This window comes from Mobula birostris, chromosome 9 (genome assembly GCF_030028105.1).
Source record: "Mobula birostris isolate sMobBir1 chromosome 9, sMobBir1.hap1, whole genome shotgun sequence".
NCBI classification, from domain to species: Eukaryota; Metazoa; Chordata; class Chondrichthyes; order Myliobatiformes; family Myliobatidae; genus Mobula; species Mobula birostris.
Genome location: NC_092378.1, coordinates 85,845,082 through 85,863,099, shown reverse-complemented (window position 1 = coordinate 85,863,099; position 18,018 = coordinate 85,845,082). Strand labels below are relative to the sequence as shown.

Sequence of the window (18,018 nt, the reverse complement as noted above, 5' to 3'; positions counted from 1 at the left end):
TTTTGTCAGGTTGCTCCATGGTCACCTCACCACCAGTCCCTGTAAACACCTCTGCGCCAAAAGCCTACTGTGATAACCATGTAATTCCAATGGTTGTCTACTTTTTTTTAAAGGATGGAAGAATTGCTAACAAAGTCAAAAATTATTGGCCGTGCTGAACTGTCCTTGAGATAGCAGCAAGAGCCCTTTTGAGTTATTGCTGTCTTTCTGGTGAATGTATTCCAGCAATGTTGTCAAGTTAGTGTGTGACTTGGAGGAGTTACTGGTGTTCCCATTCACTTAGCTGGTCAAGGTTGTCGGTTAGGGAGGTGCTGCCAAGCTGCACCATGTATTTTATAGATGGTGGGCCAATGCTGGAGGTGGTTGATGCTTCAGGTGCTGGATGAGGTGTGTGTTAAGTGACAGTTTGGTCCTAGATGATGTTGTTTCTTAAGTGTTCCTAGAAGTTCACACATCCAAGAAAGTGAAGAGTGTTTCAGCACATCCTCTTTCTTATTGTCAATGTTAAGAAAGAGGATGTGCGTAACTTTTGAAATACATTAGGCTATGCAAGTCCCGAGGGAGCATGGGATATACCCTAGGTTACCCTGGGAATCAAGGGAAGAGATTGCTGCACCTTTGGTAATGATCTTTGCATCCTCACTGGTCCTAGGATTAATATCAGATGATTGAAGGGTGGAAAATATTACGTTGTTCAAAAAAGGGAGCTAGGAATACTCTGGGGGTTATAGACCTGTGAGTCTTACTTTAGTGATGTGTAAATTAATGGAGAAGATTCTTAGAGACAGGATTTACAAGCTTTTGGAGAAACATGGCCTGATTTGGGACAGTCAGCATGGCTTTGTGAGGGATAGCTTAGATTATGAGGACACGTAGTCCCCTTTTATTGTCATTTAGTAATGCATGCATTAAGAAATGATACATTATTTCCTCCGGTGTGATATCACAAAAGCACAGGACAAACCAAGACTGAAAAAACTGACAGAACCACATAATTATACATATAGTTACAACAGTGCACAATACCGTAACTTGATGAAGAAAGTCCGTGAGCACAGTAAAGTTCAAAGATTATGCCTCTCGAGTCTGATTGACTTATTTCAGGATGTAACAAAACACATTGATGAAGATAGAACAGTATACCTGTATATGGATTTTAGTAAGGTGTTTGGTAAGGTTTCCTATACCATGATAAGGCAGGCTTAATCAGAAAGTCAGGAGGTATGGGATCTGGGGAAGCTTGCTGGGTGGATTCATCATTGACTTGTCCATAGAAAGTGGTCGTAGATGGAGCATTTTCTGCCTGGGGGATGGTGACAGTGGGGTTCTACAGGAATCTGTTCTGGGACCCTTGCTCTTTGTGATTTTTATAAATGATTTGGATGAGGAAGTGGAAAGTTGGGTTAGTAAGTTCGCAGATGACAGGTAGATCGATAATTGAGTTGATCTCAAAAGAAATTAGTGTCACAGTAGCATTACAAATACACAGATATAAATATTAGAAGAGTAGAAAGAATAAAAATAAGTTACCACAAATAGTCTAACAGGAAGGGAGTCATCACTTCCCTAGCTATAGGTTGACTCATTATAGAGTACAATGGCCAAGAGTAAGAATGATCTTATATGGCACTGTTTGGGGCAGTGCAGTTGTTTTAATCTATTACTAAAAGTGCTCCTCTGTTCAGCCAAGGTGGCATACAGAGGGTGAGAAACATTATCCAGAATTGCCAGGATTTTCAGTAGGGCCCTTTGTTCTACCACAGCCTCCAGTGTGTCCAGTTTAACTCCTATAATAGAGCCAGGCTTTCTAATCAGCTTATTGAGCCTGTTGACATCACCCACGTTGATGCCATTGCCCCAGCACACCACTGGATAGAAGATTGTTCTGGTGACAACAGACTGGTAGAACATGTGAAGGAGAGGCCTACATACTCCAAAGGACCTCAGTCTCCTCAGGAGGTAGAGGCGACTCTGGCCCTCCTTGCATACAGCCTCTGTGTTGGTGCTCCACTTAAGTTTGTCATCCAGGTGCACCCTCAGGACTTGTAGGTAAGTTGGTGGAGTTGTGGATACTTTGAAGTTGCACTGATGTTGTCTTGCTGGATAATGAAATGTCTGCAAGCTAACAAGCCAGCTCAGTGAGCTACTCAACAACTATAGAATGTTGTTGTAGGGTACAATGGGATATTGACAAGATGCAGAGCTGGGCTGGGAAGTGGCAGATGGAGTTCAACCTGGAAAAGTGTGAAGTGATTCACTCTGGAAGGTTGAACTTGAAGGCAGAATACAGGATTAACAGCAGGATTTTTATAAGTGTGATCTTGGGTTCTATGTCTATAGATCCGTCAAGTTGCCATGCAAGTTGATAGATTTGTTAAGAAGGTGTATGACGTGTTGGCCTTCATTTGTCAGGGGATTGAGTTCAAGAGCTGTGAGGTAATGTTGCAGCTCTAGAAAGCCCTGGTTAGACCACTCTTGGAATATTGTGTTCATTCCTGGTTGCCTCATTATAGGAAAGATGTGGAAGCTTTAGATAGGGTGTAGGATGATGCCTGGACTAGAAAGCATGTTCTAAGTGGATAGTTTGAGTGAGCTAGGGCTTTTCTTGTTGAAGAGATAGAGGATGAGAAGTGACTTGATAGACTTGTACAGATTTGTAAGAGACATACTGTAGGTTGAGTAGACAGCCAGAGACTTTCTCCAGGGTAAAAATGGCTAACATGAGAGGACATAATTTTAAAGTGATTTGGAGAAGAGTATAGGAAGGATGTCGGAGGTTAGTTTTTTACACAGAGAGTGATGGGTGCGTGGAATGCATGACCAGGGATGGTGGTAGAGGCAGATATTTAGGGACTTTTAAGAGCCTATTAGATTGGCACATGGATGATAGAAAAATGGAAAGCTTTGTAGGAGAGAAAGGTTAGGTTGATCTTAGATTAGGTCAGAAGCTTAACACAGCATCGTGAGCCAGCTGTAATATTTTATGTTCTATTTTCTTTCCATCACACTCTTGACTTGTGCTTTGTATTTTAACCTTTTTTTTTACATTTACAAGGGCGGAGATGTGGATTTCATTGGGGAGTTTGCGTGGGGGTGATGTTGAGGAAATAATTTGGGGGTCAGGACCAAATTGCTTAGGGTATTAAGATATGCCATTAGGTGGAGGTTTGTTATTGCAAGGGAGTGAGGGGTGAGATTATTAGGAAATGCCCAACTGAACTTTGAGAGTGATAGAAGTAACCCGAAAATGATCACTTTTGCATTTCATTCTTGGAATAGTCTACTGTCCATCACATTTCACAGAAATAAACACTGCAAAGTTGTCTAATTTTTTGGCCTTATTATTGAACTGCAAGTAAATTATGACATGGAAACAGACTCAAGTGATCTACACCACTGGAGACATCCCACATGAATCTCCTTACATTCACATAGCCTGATCCACCTTTGCCTGTTTTTCCCATTTCTCTCTTGCATACGTTAAATCTGTTAAACATTTCAATGCCCTTTATTTCAACCAGTCCATTGCTCAGCAGGTGCCACATTTCATCCTTCTGTGTATAAAATAAAATCCTCTTAAGTTCTTCAGATTTTTTATCCAAAATAATAAAACGAACACTGAAATGGAGAGAGAGTAACAATGGGGTTATTTTATATTATTTTAATGAAGAGCCACCATACTTAAGAATGATTGCCTAAGACAGCAAAGGAAGCATTGATTTTGAGTTTGATTCAGTTAGTCTTTGCTTGCACATTTCTCGTGAGGTTATTCATTACATTACTTTACTCATTCAGGCTGTTGTCCCCAAATGCTTCAAAGCACTCACCATCATCCCTAAAGAACTCTAGACCTTCAAAACTAAACACACTGATGACAATTATTATGAAGCTGGTAATGGCACACATTAAAAACTCCATTCCTGCACACTGGACACTCAACAATATGCTCACTGACAAACTATTGAGAATGGAATGACAAACCATTCCTGTGGGTATAATTCAATAACTAAGAATAGACTCAGGCAAGAGCAGCATCAATGCTGCAAAATGGAAGAGAGGCAAGGGTGCAGATTGGGATGGTCAGAAAACTGTAGATGGAGTAGGAAGAATGTGAACACTTAAATGAGGGTGGATGTAAACCACAATCAAGATCATAATCAGTAGTTTAAATAGTGCTACTTTGGTACAGAAGAGCAAACCAAACTGGAAGGATTCAAGTGCAGAACTGAAAGAAAGATGACATGGATTTGGGAGGCAACAACCTCCAAATATGAAAGTAGTAAAATCGCTACTGTAGAGGTTAGTTCAATGCTGTTATAGTTTGGGGTATCAGGGTTTGAAGTTCAATTCTGTTATAATCTGTAAGGAGTTTGTATGTCCTCCCCATGGAATGCGTGGTTTTTCTCCAGGTCCTCTGGTTTCCTCCCACAGTCCAAAAATGTACTGGTTAATTGGTCATTATAAATTGTCCTGTGATCAGGCTAGGGCTACATCAGGGGTTGCTGGGTGGTGTGGTTGTATCCTAAATAAAATAAAATACAAGGGGTGGTAATTTATAAAGGTTATCAATGAAAAAGACAATGACAAAATTTAAAAGCAGGGAGATCAATACCTGAGGTGAAGCAATCATTGAAACTAATATTAAGATGAAGTGAATAAAAAGTTGATCTTGAGTTCAGAATTAGTTTACAGTCATGAAAATACTGCAGAGATTTCATGAAAACATTTTGAGAAAAATGTTGCACGACAGTTACAAATTTCAGGATGGGGGGGAGACAAGGATTGTCCAAGAACGTGTTAACATTAAAAGGAGTATGTATTGGAGGTCTTAGAATCATTGATTCATATGGCAGAGTAAAACCTGTTTAGTCCTCCTTGACTATGAACCACTGATTTACAATAATTCTATGATAATGCCATTTTTATTCTCATCAACTTCCCCCAGATTCTACCATTCACCTACACATTAGGGCAGCTTACAGTGAGCAATTAACTTCCCAACCCACATGTTTTTGGGAGATGCAGCTTTCATATATTGTGAGAGGATACTGCATTAAACCAGACAGTAATGGTTGTTGTAAGGATGCTTTCTATCATGGTGATATAGAATTGCATCAATATGTTCTGGAGTAAATAAAATGTTACTAATTGCTGCAAGTAGTCCATCCTCTGCCAAGCCTTTGTGTTAATGAATTTCTCATACTTTATAGTTCTCCCAGATGAGGTGCTGCAAAATAATGGTGCCCAGGAACATAAATGTTGAAACAGTGCAAACTGTAGAGTTGTTGATACAAGTGGGTGGAGAAGAGGTACATTTTTCCTGAAGTCGATATGCATCTCCACTGTTTTGAGGGATTTCAGCTCTAAGTTGTTGTGATTGCATCAGGACACTAGCCTGTTTTAAAAATCACCGTTAGGGCCTTAGCAAACCACTTTGCTGTCATACCCATGGTCAGGACTGAGCCCAGGTCTTAGATGATGTGAGGCAGCAGCTCTACTAGCTGCTTCACTGTGCTGTAATCTAAGTAGGTATAAAGATGGGTAAGACCCTAGGACCCTAACCCTAACCCTCCCCCCACCTTTTTATTCTGGCATCTTCCCCCTTCCTTTTCAGCTCTGATGAAGGGTCTCGACCTGAACTGTCAACTGTTTAGTCATTTCCGTAGATGCTGCCTGACCTGCTGAGTTCCTCCAGCATTTTGTGTGTGTTGCACCGACCTGTCAGGTCAGCTGCAAAGCTCATTGGCTGCTGTCTACCACTGCTGCAGGACTTGCATATTTTCAGGACAAAGAAGTGGGATACTACCCACCTAGCAAGCTGCTTTTTCCAGAAACTCCCTTCTAGAAAGTGCTACAGTGCTATTAAAACAAAAGCTTCATGTCATTTTAAAAGTTTCTTCCCCCATTATAGATAGCCGTCTTCCTATCCCTATTACCTCTGTCACTGTACTGCACTGCAAGCACTTTAAATCTCTTTTTATAATGCCTTTTACATTGTAAATACATGATGGTATTTATGTATTTTTTCACATTTTATTCCATGTCTGTACTTAACCTCTAAGTTTATATAATTCTTTATTCTTGTAATTGTCGAATGTTGTTGTTTTTGTGGCATGTTGCGCCAACACACCACAGCAAATTCCTAATACATGTAAAATAAAGCATATCCTTAATCCTTGATGTTCCAGATGACCAGAAGACAGCAAATATGGTACTTATATTCAAAAAGGAGAGCAAAGATGGGCCAGGCAAGTAGCAGATGCAATCTCACTGGCACTCCATGCGGCCTTGATCATCTGGACAATAGCAATACCTAAGTCAGACTGCAGTTTATTGATTACAGTTCAGTGTTCAACCCTCAGTTCTAATCAACAAACTCCAAAATCTGGGCTTCTGTACCTCCCTGTGCAATCGGATTCTTTACTTCCTCATCAGGAGACCCACAGTCAATGCACATTGGAAATAACATCTCCTACTTGCTGATAATCAACATTGGTGCACCTCAAGGATGCGTGATCAGCCTCCATGATTGTGTGGCTAGGCACAGCTCAAACACCATCTACACCACAACTATTTTTGGCAGAATTTCAGATGGTAAAGGAGTGAGGTAAATCAGTTGGTTGAGTGGTGTTCCAGCAACAAAAATGTACTCATTGACGATAAAACCAAGGAATTGATTGTGGACTTCAGGAAGGAGAAGCCAAGGGAGCACTCACCAGTTCTCATCAAGGAATCAGCAGTGGGAAGGGTGAACAGTTTAAAGTTCCTGGGTGTCAACATCTCTGAACTTCTATTCTGGGCCCAACATATTAATGCAATTACAAAGATGGCATGACAGTGCCTTTATTTCATTTGGCGTTTGAGGAGAGTTGGTATGTCACTAAAGACTCTTGCAAATTTCTACAGATATACTGTGGAATGAGCTGTTAAACTGGTTGCATCACCATCTGGTTTGGAGGAGCCACTACACAGAATCAGAAAAAGCTCCAGAAAGTTGTAAACTCAGTCATCTCCATCATAGGAACTAGCCTTCCCAGGAATGAGGACATCTTCAAAAGGCAATGCCTCAAAATTAAGCACCTCTATCACTTAGGACATGCCTCTTCTCATTGCTAGCATCGAGGAAGAGGTACAGGAGCCTGAAGACACACACTCAATATTTCCCTCTGCTGTCAGATTCCTGAATGGACAATGGACCCGTCTACACTACTTTCATTTTGCTCTCTTTTTGAACTACTTATATTTCTATACACACACACACACACACACACACACACACACACACAGTATACACACACACACACACACATCACATATATCACATATATATTTCTTATTGTTATTTGTTTGAGTGTCTCAAATTGCCTCTTATTTTTTCTCATTCCAGTTGCCACAATGCCAAGTCACAATGAAGGATGGCCAGAAGAGTTTGGATTTCAGATCTTTGGGAATGGACCCTGTTACATCATCTCTGTTCAAGAGGGCAGCAGTGCCCATGTTGCTGGCTTGCAACCTGGAGACCAGATCCTGGAGATTGAGGGACAGGATGTGTCATCTATGAACTATGACGCATTAGTAAATCTAGCTAAACATTGTAAAACTGTTCCTCCTAGTATAGGGGTGGTATCTCGTATTGAGCAGCTAGACCTCTTGCCAGCAGCAGATGGAAGATTTGGTTTCAATCTAAATGGTGACAGCCCTTTGCAAATTGAGAATTGTCTCCCTGATTCTCCTGCAGCTGAGCTTGGGCTCAAGACTGGGGACTATGTGCTGGAAGTGAATGGAGTCCCAGTAAAACAATATGATGCTGCTGCTGCCATGATAAAGGCTAATCATGGAAAGCCATTAAAGCTGGGAGTCCTGTGCTTTGGAAGGAGACACAAGCAAGTTAGCAGCAGTATCCGAGAATATGTACAGAATGCTGATGCAGTACATCAGGAGAGAAAACATAAAGCCTTGGAATTCAGAAAAAAGGTAGGACATTGCCTATCAAGCAGAAAGATAACAGTTACCTCTTCACAAAACATGTTATTCTGATACTCACCCAATTAGACAGAATGAAATTGCTGAACTTTATCAGAGGGTCTTTCTTTCACTACCATTTTGTTGTCAAATTATCTATTGTATATATTTTAGACATTTTTATTGAAGATTTTGTTACCAGTATAAAAAGTCTTCTTTGGGGTCTGATTTCCAGTGAATTGAATGGCATTGGGAAATGGCACAAGTTCCTAAAGAAACTTATTTTAAGTGAGACTTATTACTAGGCACTCTTAGAATCCTCTTTGTTAATTGAAACAAAATAAACTCTCAGCTCTCGTTCATTTCAATTGAGATTTAGGTTTTCATTTATGATTGTGACCTGTATTAATATGACTAAACCTTGAAAACCTTTGATTCATGGGATGCTGGCTCCTGCTCTGCGAAAGGAGACCTATTTTATTAGGACGGTCTCCACCAGTACAGTGTAGAATTAGCAATCAGGTAGATTAGATACCTATTGCTGTCCTGCCAAAGGGTCTTGGCCTGAAATGTTGACTGTATTTTTTTCCATAAATGCTACCTGGCCTGCTGAGTTCCTCCAGAATTTTGTGTGTGTTGCTTGGGTTTCCAGCACCTGCAGATTTTTTCTTGTTTGACATTAGATTCCTATTGCTATAGTTAAAAGTATGATAACAGGACACTTTGTAAAATTATGAAAATTGCCATCAATCTGATTTTATGAAATAAAATTTTGTATGACATGCTTTTTGAAGTGTAATTGTAGTTAAGGTGAATTGGCTCTAAATCTGAATTTATCAAAGGTGTTTAATAAGGTGTTAAATGAAAGTTACCCATGTTAAGTAAGTCCTCCCAGGATTGCCAATAAAATAGGACAGAGGACTGATGGAGCACAAAAGTCAAATAGTAAAAAAAAACTGCCTTCATATTGGAAGACAAGTGCTAGCAAGGTATCATAGGGATCATTATTGAGTGCTCATCTTGGTTACATGAAAGGGTAAAAGAGGTAGCATAAATTTTCTGATACTGCAAAGGTAATAGGAATGTGACCTCTGAGGAGTGCACAAAGTCTGCAAAATTTCATAGGCATGTCGAACAAGTGGAAAGGAAGGTGGTGAGTGAGGTACAATGTGGGAAGATATGAGGAAAAATTCAAAACCTTGTCAGAAAAATAGAGAAACAGTATTTTTTAAACAGTAAGGAACAACCAAATAGTTGTGTACAGAGATATTTGCATGAACTGCTTCATGAGGCACAGGTATACAAGCATGTCAAAAGATGCCCACTTTATCAGGTACATCTGTACACCTGCTCAGTAATGTAAATATCTAATCGACTAATCATGTGACAACAACTCAATGAATAAAAGCATACAGACATGGTCAAGAGATTCAGTGGTCGTTCAGATCAAGCATCAAATGAGGAAGGAATGTGATCTAAGTGGCTTTGACTGTGGAATGTTTGTTGGAGTCAGATGGGGTGGTGTGAGTATTTCAGAAATTGCTGATCTCCTGGAATTTTCATGCACAACAATCTCTAGATCTAGAGTCTACAGAGAATGGTGTGAAAAACAAAAAAAAAAAATCCAATGAGCAGTCATTTTGTGGGCAAAAATGCCTTGGTAATGAGAGAAGTCAGAGCAGAATGGCCAGACTGGTTCAGGCTGACAGGAAGGTGACAGTAACTTAAAAGCTTCTGTGACACTGCATGGAAATTCTACCACCAAGATGTGACTGCAACCACTTTATGTGGAGGAAGGTAAATCAATCTTATGGCATTGATGACCTGTCTTTAAAATAATGTGTAGAGTGAAGTATGCCACATCTGCTCCTGGCAGCAACTTGAAGAGCAGGCGATCAACATCATAAAATACTAAAACACAGTGGCGTGATTGGATAAGCACTTGCAGAATGGCATGTGGTAGCATTTACGTATCTACTGTGGTTCACCTTGTAATATTTCCTCTTCTGAGTTAGGTAGAATTAAATTTCTTTTCCACTCCAGGAACTCGAGTTCTGCAGTAACGATCTTATATAATACTCACTGAGTTCTACAGTGTCAGGGGTACTAACTTTCAAAATGAGACACCCATGGTTACTCTCAAGCTGGTGTAAAAGGTCTCATGGTACTATTTTGGAAAAGAGCTGGGGAGCTATTATCTGACTAATTTATTCTCCCAAACAACATCTCTAAAACAGTTCATTTAGAAATTTTTGCTGTTTCTAGAATTTTGTGTTCAAGATACATTTCCTCCATTGCAATGGATGTCACACTAAAAACTAACTTCACTGATTACAAACTGCTTTGAATGTTCTGAGAGAGACATGAAAGCTAGTATGGAAATGCAAGTGTTTCTTTCCCATACATATTGTTTGAGTTGATTCATAACTCTTTCTGTAGCTTTTGGGAAAAAGAAGTATTTTAATATATAAAATGCTCCACAAACCCCTGAAAAATTGGAACACAAAATGATAAAATCCAGTACAAGCAACTTTTGATGTAGTGAAAGAGTTGAAAAATTTCAGGGGTTTTTTTGGTGGTAGGGATATGGCAGAGGGTTTCATATTCAATTCTTCCAATTGGGTTGCCTGGAAGCACCCTAGAAGGTGTGGCCATCCTGTTTCCTTTTGATCAGGAAGGTGATAGATTGGTGCAAATGATGTGTTGGAATGTAGGGACACTGCCCTCTTTGACACTTTTGTGGTTCTTAATGCCCTTGCGCTATTTGTGAATTATAACAATCTACTAAACCAACATCTTTGATTTAAATGCAGATTGACACAGTGCTTGGGGAGCAATCTGAGGTAAAAGAGAAGCTGTTCACCCTCCTGAAGCAGTATGCATCTGAGCGTAAGGTTGAGTATTTGGCCTATGCACTCCCCATGATTCTGAACACTGAAGAACACAAGCAGCTCATTGATGATATCAGGTAGGAACATTACGGAAGAAAGAAACTGCTTTAAGCTTTTAAGGTTCATATTGGATCTCTACTCCGATATGTGCTCATGTAGCTTAGTGGTAACTGGGTGCCAACTTGGTCTCTTTCAGTTTACTGCCTCCTCCCCGGGACATGTACTGCATTGGATGATGGTGATCAACCCACGATCCCTTCCCTCTTCTACTCTGTACTTGCCCCGTCAGTTATCAACAACTGACAGTTAACCAACAAATTACTAGATTGCATTAAAAGACTGTATAAAGACAAAAAAAAGAAAAAATATTGCAAAGAGCAAATAAGGTGCCTTAATTTCAGACCAGTAAATTGTTCCAATCTCTGTTTCATATTTACTATTCCATCACCTCCCCCCCCCCCCACCATTATGCACACCAAAGCCCTGAAATTGGCTATTACCTCTAAATGAGTGTTAGTTAAATGGCATTCATTGGCCAAAAGATATTCTGTTTAAGTGCCCGCCACTGGGATATATAACGGCATTTAAGGTACAGGGTTCTTCTGAAACATTGTACCCTAATTCTATCTTTGTTTACTTTGCCGCTGCAGAGCAGGCAAAGGAAATTAAGTAAATCTGGGTTGGAAATGAGTTTGAGTTTGGGACTGTGTGTGGGGCTTGTGAGGTATTGCAGGGGAGAGATTCTAGGTGAAATGTCTGTGTTGGAAAATGGAAGGAATGAGGTTGGCTACCAGGAATTATGGGAATTGACTTGTTAGTCAAGCGTAAAATCAGTTGTGGGTGAATGGCCTGTGGCCTGGGCATGTGATTGGTAATCAGAGGGTGCCACATGTTTAAGGGTAGGATCTAAAGTGGGAGATTAATGTTTAGAGTGTATTGGTTGGGTCAATTTGGTAGATTGGTAGTGGGAGGACTGACTGAATAAGGGGTGGGAGTGCCTCCAGGGTGGGGTGGGAACGAGGATCTTTGAAGATTCCTTCACTTTAATTGAGGTCTAATTGATGTGACGTTTTGGCGGGCTTCAATCATTGCAAGCAGTCGTTCATTGGTGAGGAAGTACGAGATTTAAATTGGCACAGGTGGCATTGTTTCAGATTTTTGGATCACCATGATCGCTTTTGGGGAATGTACAACCTGTAATAAAGGGTTACACTTGAACTCAAATGGGATCAGTATCTTTGCGGGCAGGTTTGCTAGAGCTGTTGGGGAGTGTTTAAACTAATTTGGCTGGGGGATGGGAACCAGAGTGACAGTGCACAGAATGGGTCTGTTGATATATAAGTAGATGCAATGCGGAGTGAGACTCAGGAAAGACAGGCAACTGATAAGGCAAAATTACAGTCAGTGGGATGTGTTGAAATGCACCTTTAGACTATATAGTAGGTTCAACAGTTCAACAAGTTGAGGATAAAGTAAAAGGGAGGATGGATGCAGGAGAGGTTACGATGGTCGAGAATAAATAAAAGGACAAAAAGTTTAAAAAGGATAAGGAAGTAATTTCCGGTAACGAGGACAAAATTGAAAAAGGTGACGAATACAGGACTGCAGATTTTATATTTGAATGCACACGGGGTGAGGAATAAGGTAGATGATCTTGTATTGTAGTTAGAGAGATTGGCAGGTTGTGGGCATCACGGAGTCGTGGCTGAAAGAAGATCATATTTGGGGGATTAACATCCAAGGATACACATTGTATTGAAAGGACAGGCAGATAGGCAGAGGGGGTGGGGTGGCTCTGTTGGTAAAAAATGAAATTCAATCCTTGGAAAGAGGTAACATAGAAGATGTTGAATCCTTGTGAGTGGAATTAAGAAACTACAAGGGTAAAAAGACCCTGAAGGAGGTAATATACAGCCCTCTGAACAGCAGCCAGAATGCGCAGGACACGTTACAATATACAGGTAGATTAGGAATACCAGGTTGATGCTGGATCCCAAGAGAAGGGAATGCAAATGAGATAGCTTTTCAGAGAACCAGATTTAATTAGGTAAAGGAACCCTTAGGAAGTAGTGATCATAATATGATAGAATTCACCCTGAAGTTTGAGAGGGAGAAGCTAAAATCTATATATCAGTATTATAATGGAGTAAAGTCAGCTATAGAGGCATGAGGTTGAATGATGGGCCCCATGTCTCAGAAAGGATGTATTGTCATTGGAGAGAGTCCAGAGGAGGTCCAGGAGGATGTTTCTAGGAATGAAGGGGTTAACATTAGACTATCAGACATAAGAGTAGAATTAGGCCATTTGGCCCATCAAATCTGCTCCACCATTCAACCATGACGGATTTTTTTGAGGAGCGTTTGGCAGCTTTGGGCTTGTACTCACTGTAATTTAGAAGAATGTGTGGGGATCTCATTGAAACCTACTGAATGTTGAAAGGACTAAATAGGGTGGATGTGGAGATATGTTTCCTATGGTGGGGATATCCAGAACTAGAGGGCACAGCCTCAAAATTGAGGGGCGACCTTTTACAACAGTGGATTTTTTTTTTAGCCAGAGTAGTAAATCTGTGGAATGCTCTACCACAGACTGCAGTGGAGGCTAAGTCTATGGGTATATTTAAGGCAGCTGTCGATTGTTTCTTGATCAGTCAGGGCATCAAAGGGTATAGTGAGAAGGCTATATGGGGATGAGTGGGATCCGGGATCAGCTATGATGGAATAGTGCAGCAGACTCAATGGGCTGAATGGCCTAATTCTGCTCCCATGTCTTATGATCTTATGGTCTTATGAGAATGAGGAGCTGGCTAAAGTTGATTGTAAGGGGATACTAGCAGGGATGATGGTATGATGGTAGAATAGTAATTGCTGGAATTTCTGGAATGGTCCTGGAAGACTGCAAAATTACAAATGTCACTCCTCTCTTTAAGAAGGGAAGGAGGCAAAAGAAAGAAAATTGTAGGCCAGTTAGAGCCTGACTTCAGTGGTTGGGAAGATGTTGGAGTCCATTATTAAAGATGAGGTTTCAGAATATTTGAAGGCAGATGATAAAATGTATATTGTATGCATTCCTCTGACACTAAATGTACCTATTGAAACCTATTGAAAATAGGCCAAAGTCTGCATGGTTTCCTTAAGGGAAATCTTGGCTTACAAATCTGTTGGAACTCTTTGAGGAAATAACAGGCAGGATATACAAAGGGGAGTTAGTAGATGTTGTTTACTTGGATTTTCAGAAGGCCTTTGATAAGATGCTGCACATGCGACTGCTCAACTAGAGCACTTGGTATTACAGGTAAGTTACTGAAGATAAAAGATAGGCTGCTTGGCAGGAGACAAAGACTGGGAATAGAAGGGGCCTTTACTGATTGGCTTGGCGGTACCTAGTTGTGTTCCTCAGCGGTTGGTGTTGGGACCGCTTCTTTTCACTATATGTCAATGATTTGGATAATGGAATTGATGGTCAAGTTGGCGGACGATATGAAGATAGGTGTTGAGGAAGCAGACAGTCTGCAGGATTTAGATTGGTAGAATAGGCAAAGAAGTGGCAGATGGGATTCAAGGTCATGCACTTTGATAGAAGGAATAAAAGAGTAGACTATTTTCTTATTGGGGAGCAAATTCAAAAATCAAAGGTGCAAAGGAACCTGGAGTCCTTATGCACAATTTCCAAAAGGTTAACTTTCAGGTTGAATTTGTGGTAAAGAAGGCAAATGCAATGTTAGCATCCATTTTGATTGGAATAGAATAAGGATGTAATGTTGAGGCTTTATAAGGCATTAGTCAGACTCCACGGAGTATTGTGAGCAGTTTTGGGCTCCTTATCTAAGAAAAGAGGTTCTGGCATTAGAGAGTTTGATAGGTTCTTGTTTAGTCCCAAAGGTTACACGGAAAAGGCAGGAGAATAGGGTTGAGAGGGATAATAAATCCGCCATGATGGAATAATGGATAGATAATATCTACTTCCACAAATAAGAGAAAATCTGCAGATGCTGGAAATCCAAACAACAGACACAAATTGTTGGAGGAACTCAACAGGCCAAGCAGCATCTATGGAAAAGAATATTGTTTGTGTTTCAGGCCGAAACCCTTCAGCAGGGTCAACTACCCTGACTTTTTCATTCTTCTTAGTCACACCTTCAGAAAACTCAGTCAAATTCACAAAACACGATTTCCCACTCAAAAAGCCATATTGATGATTCCTTTTTCTCCCTCTGTCCCTCTGACTATACCCCTTGCCCATCCTCTGGGTTCCCCCCCCCTTTTCCTTCTCCCTGGGCCTCCTGTCCCATAATCCTCTCATATCCCCTTTGCCAATCACCTGTCCAGCTCTTGGCTCCATCCCTCCCCCTCCCGTCTTCTCCTATCATTTTGGATCTCCCCCTCCCCCTCCCACTTTCAAATGTCTTACTAACTCTTCCTTCAGTTAGTCCTGACGAAGGGTCTCGGCCTGAAGCATCGACTGCTCCTCTTCCTAGAGATGCTGCCTGGCCTGCTGCATTCACCAGCAACTTTGATGTGTGTTGCTTGAATTTCCAGCATCTGCAGAATTCCTGTTGTTTGTTGTTTGATGATTCTTAATCAGTTTTTTCCAAATCCATATTGCAGACATCTCACCCTGCAAAAACTCATTTCAGAGAGGTAGCACCATCAATTTGCAGGAGACTCCAGGAACTTCATGGGAGAGGTGGGATGTCTGCAATAGAGTAGCTCCTTAGCAGCTAGCCAGCTAGTTTAAATAACGTTAACTATGCTAATGAACGAATGACACCTGTTAAACTCACCTCAACGTCTTTTACAGTCTTAACCCACCATGGGCAATAGAAAAGTCACTGTTGCAAACAGTGCAGCGAGCAACACTGTTATTATTTTTGACCCCTATTAGGCAGGGGTACACTTTAGTGTAGTCTGGGGTGAAGTACGTTTTATATATTTTTTTGGAACACTCTGCCATGGCGCTCTCACGCTCTCTCTTGCACTCTCTCTCGCTCTCACTCTCGCGCTCTCTCTTGCTCTCTCTCTCCCGCTTTCAAAAAAATCGATTTCCGGGATATTGTATATAATTTCCGGGCATCAGGGAGACACTATCAATATGCGGGAGACTCCCGGAACTTACGGGAGAGATGGGATGTCTGATGTTGATCCTGTCCCTCAGAATCCCCTCTACTAATTTTCCCACTGCTGATATTATGCACACAGGCCTGGAATCAGCTTGCTTGCCTTGCAGCTCTTCTTAAATAAAAGCACTACATTATCCACCCTCCGGTCTTCTGGTATCTCACCTGTGGCCAAGGAACTAAGCTAATGTCTTTTTTATCTAATTGCTTCCCATAACATCCCACATGCGCTCTCAAGAAGGGCCATCCACATATTGCTTGAGAAAATTCTTCTGGACGCTCTTAGCAATTATGTCCTGTCTAATCCTTTACCTACTTTTAATTTCTCAACACTTTTTAAATTTCTGATGTTTTCATGACATAAAGTTGCAGGCTGAGAGGCGGAAGATTACGTAACAACCCATAGCCCCAGTAGGTCTGAGAGGGAGAAGGGAAGATCGGAATTGTCAGTATTACAGTTGAACAAAGGGGACGATGGACCCATGAGGGAGGAGCTGGCCAAAGTTGACTGGAAAGATACCCTAGCAGGGATGACAGTGGAACAACAATGGCAGGTATTTTTGGGAATAATACAGAAGGTGCAGGATCAGTTCATTCCAAAGAGGAAGAAAGATTCTAAGGGGAGTAAGAGGTGACCGTGGATGACAAGGGAAGTCAAGGACAGTATAAAAATAAAAGAGAAGAAGTATAACATAGCAAGGATGAGTGGGAAGCCAGAGGATTGGGAGACTTTTAAGGAGCAACAGAAGATAACAAAAAAGGCAATATGGGAGGAAAAGATGAGGTACGAAGGTAAGTTAGCCAAGAATATAAAGGAGGATAGTAAAAGCTTCTTTAGGTATGTGAAGAGGAAAAAATTAGTTCAGACCAAAGTTGGGCCCTTGAAGACAGAAATGGGTGAAATTGTTATGGGGAACAAGGAAATGGCAGACAAGCTGAACGGGTGCTTTGGATCTGTCTTCACTAGGGAAGACACAAACAATCTCCCAGATGTAATAGTGGCCAGAGGACCTAGGGTACCAGAGGAACTGAAGGAAATTCACATCAGGCAGAAAATGGTGTTGGGTAAACTGATGGGACTGAAGGCTGATAAATCCCCAGGGCCTGATGGTCTGCATCCCAGGGTACTTAAGGAGGTGGCTCTAGAAATCGTGGACGCATTGGTAATTATTTTCCAATGTTCTATAGATTCAGGATCAGTTCCTGTGGATTGTTATGCTATCCCACTTTTTAAGAAAGGAGGGAGAGAGAAAACAGGCACTTACAGACCAGTTAGTCTGACATCAGTGGTGGGGAAGATGCTGGAGTCAATTATAAAAGATGAAATAGCGGCATATTTGGATAGCAGTGGCAGGATAGGTCCGAGTCAGCATGGATTTACGAAGGGGAAATCATGCTTGACTAATCTTCTGGAATTTTTTGAGAATGTAACTATGAAAATGGACATGGGAAAGCCAGTGGATGTAGTGTACCTGGACTTTCAGAAAGCCTTTGATAAGGTCCCACACAGGAGGTTAGTGGGCAAAATTAGAGCAAATGGTATTGGGGGTAGGGTACTGACATGGGTAGAAAATTGGTTGGCAGACAGGAAACAGAGTAGGGATTAATGGGTCCTTTTCAGAATGGCAGGCAGTGACTAGTGGGGTACCGCAAAGCTCGGTGCTGGGACCGCAGCTATTTACAATATACATTAATGATTTAGATGAAGGGTTAAAGGTAACATTAGCAAATTTGCAAATGACGCAAAGCTGGGTGGCAGTGTGAAATGTGAGGAGGATGTTATGAGAATGCAGGGTGACTTGGACAGGTTAGGTGAGTGGGCAGATGCATGGCAGATGCAGTTTAATGTGGATAAATGTGAGGTTATCCACTTTGGTGGCAAGAACAGGAAGGCAGACTACTATCTGAATGATGTCAAGTTAGGAAAAGGGGAAGTACAATGAGATTTAGGTGTCCTTGTTCATCAGTCACTGAAAGTAAGCATGCAAGTACAGCAGGCAGTGAAGAAAGCTAATGGCATGCTGGCCTTCATAACAAGGGGAATTGAG

At 41.2% G+C, this 18,018-nt stretch overlaps 1 protein-coding gene across 1 annotated transcript in view; it reads left to right on the top strand.

Moving 5' to 3' along the window:
* Nucleotides 1-7,395: 7,395 nt before the first annotated feature.
* The window catches only part of LOC140202421 (delphilin-like), a 366,191-nt gene continuing 355,568 nt past the window's right edge, over nucleotides 7,396-18,018 (top strand). Inside the window, exons 1-2 of the mRNA XM_072267289.1 lie at nucleotides 7,396-7,974; nucleotides 10,776-10,930. Coding sequence (XP_072123390.1) covers nucleotides 7,396-7,974; nucleotides 10,776-10,930 — 734 coding nt within the window. The remainder of the gene's footprint in view (nucleotides 7,975-10,775; nucleotides 10,931-18,018) is intronic.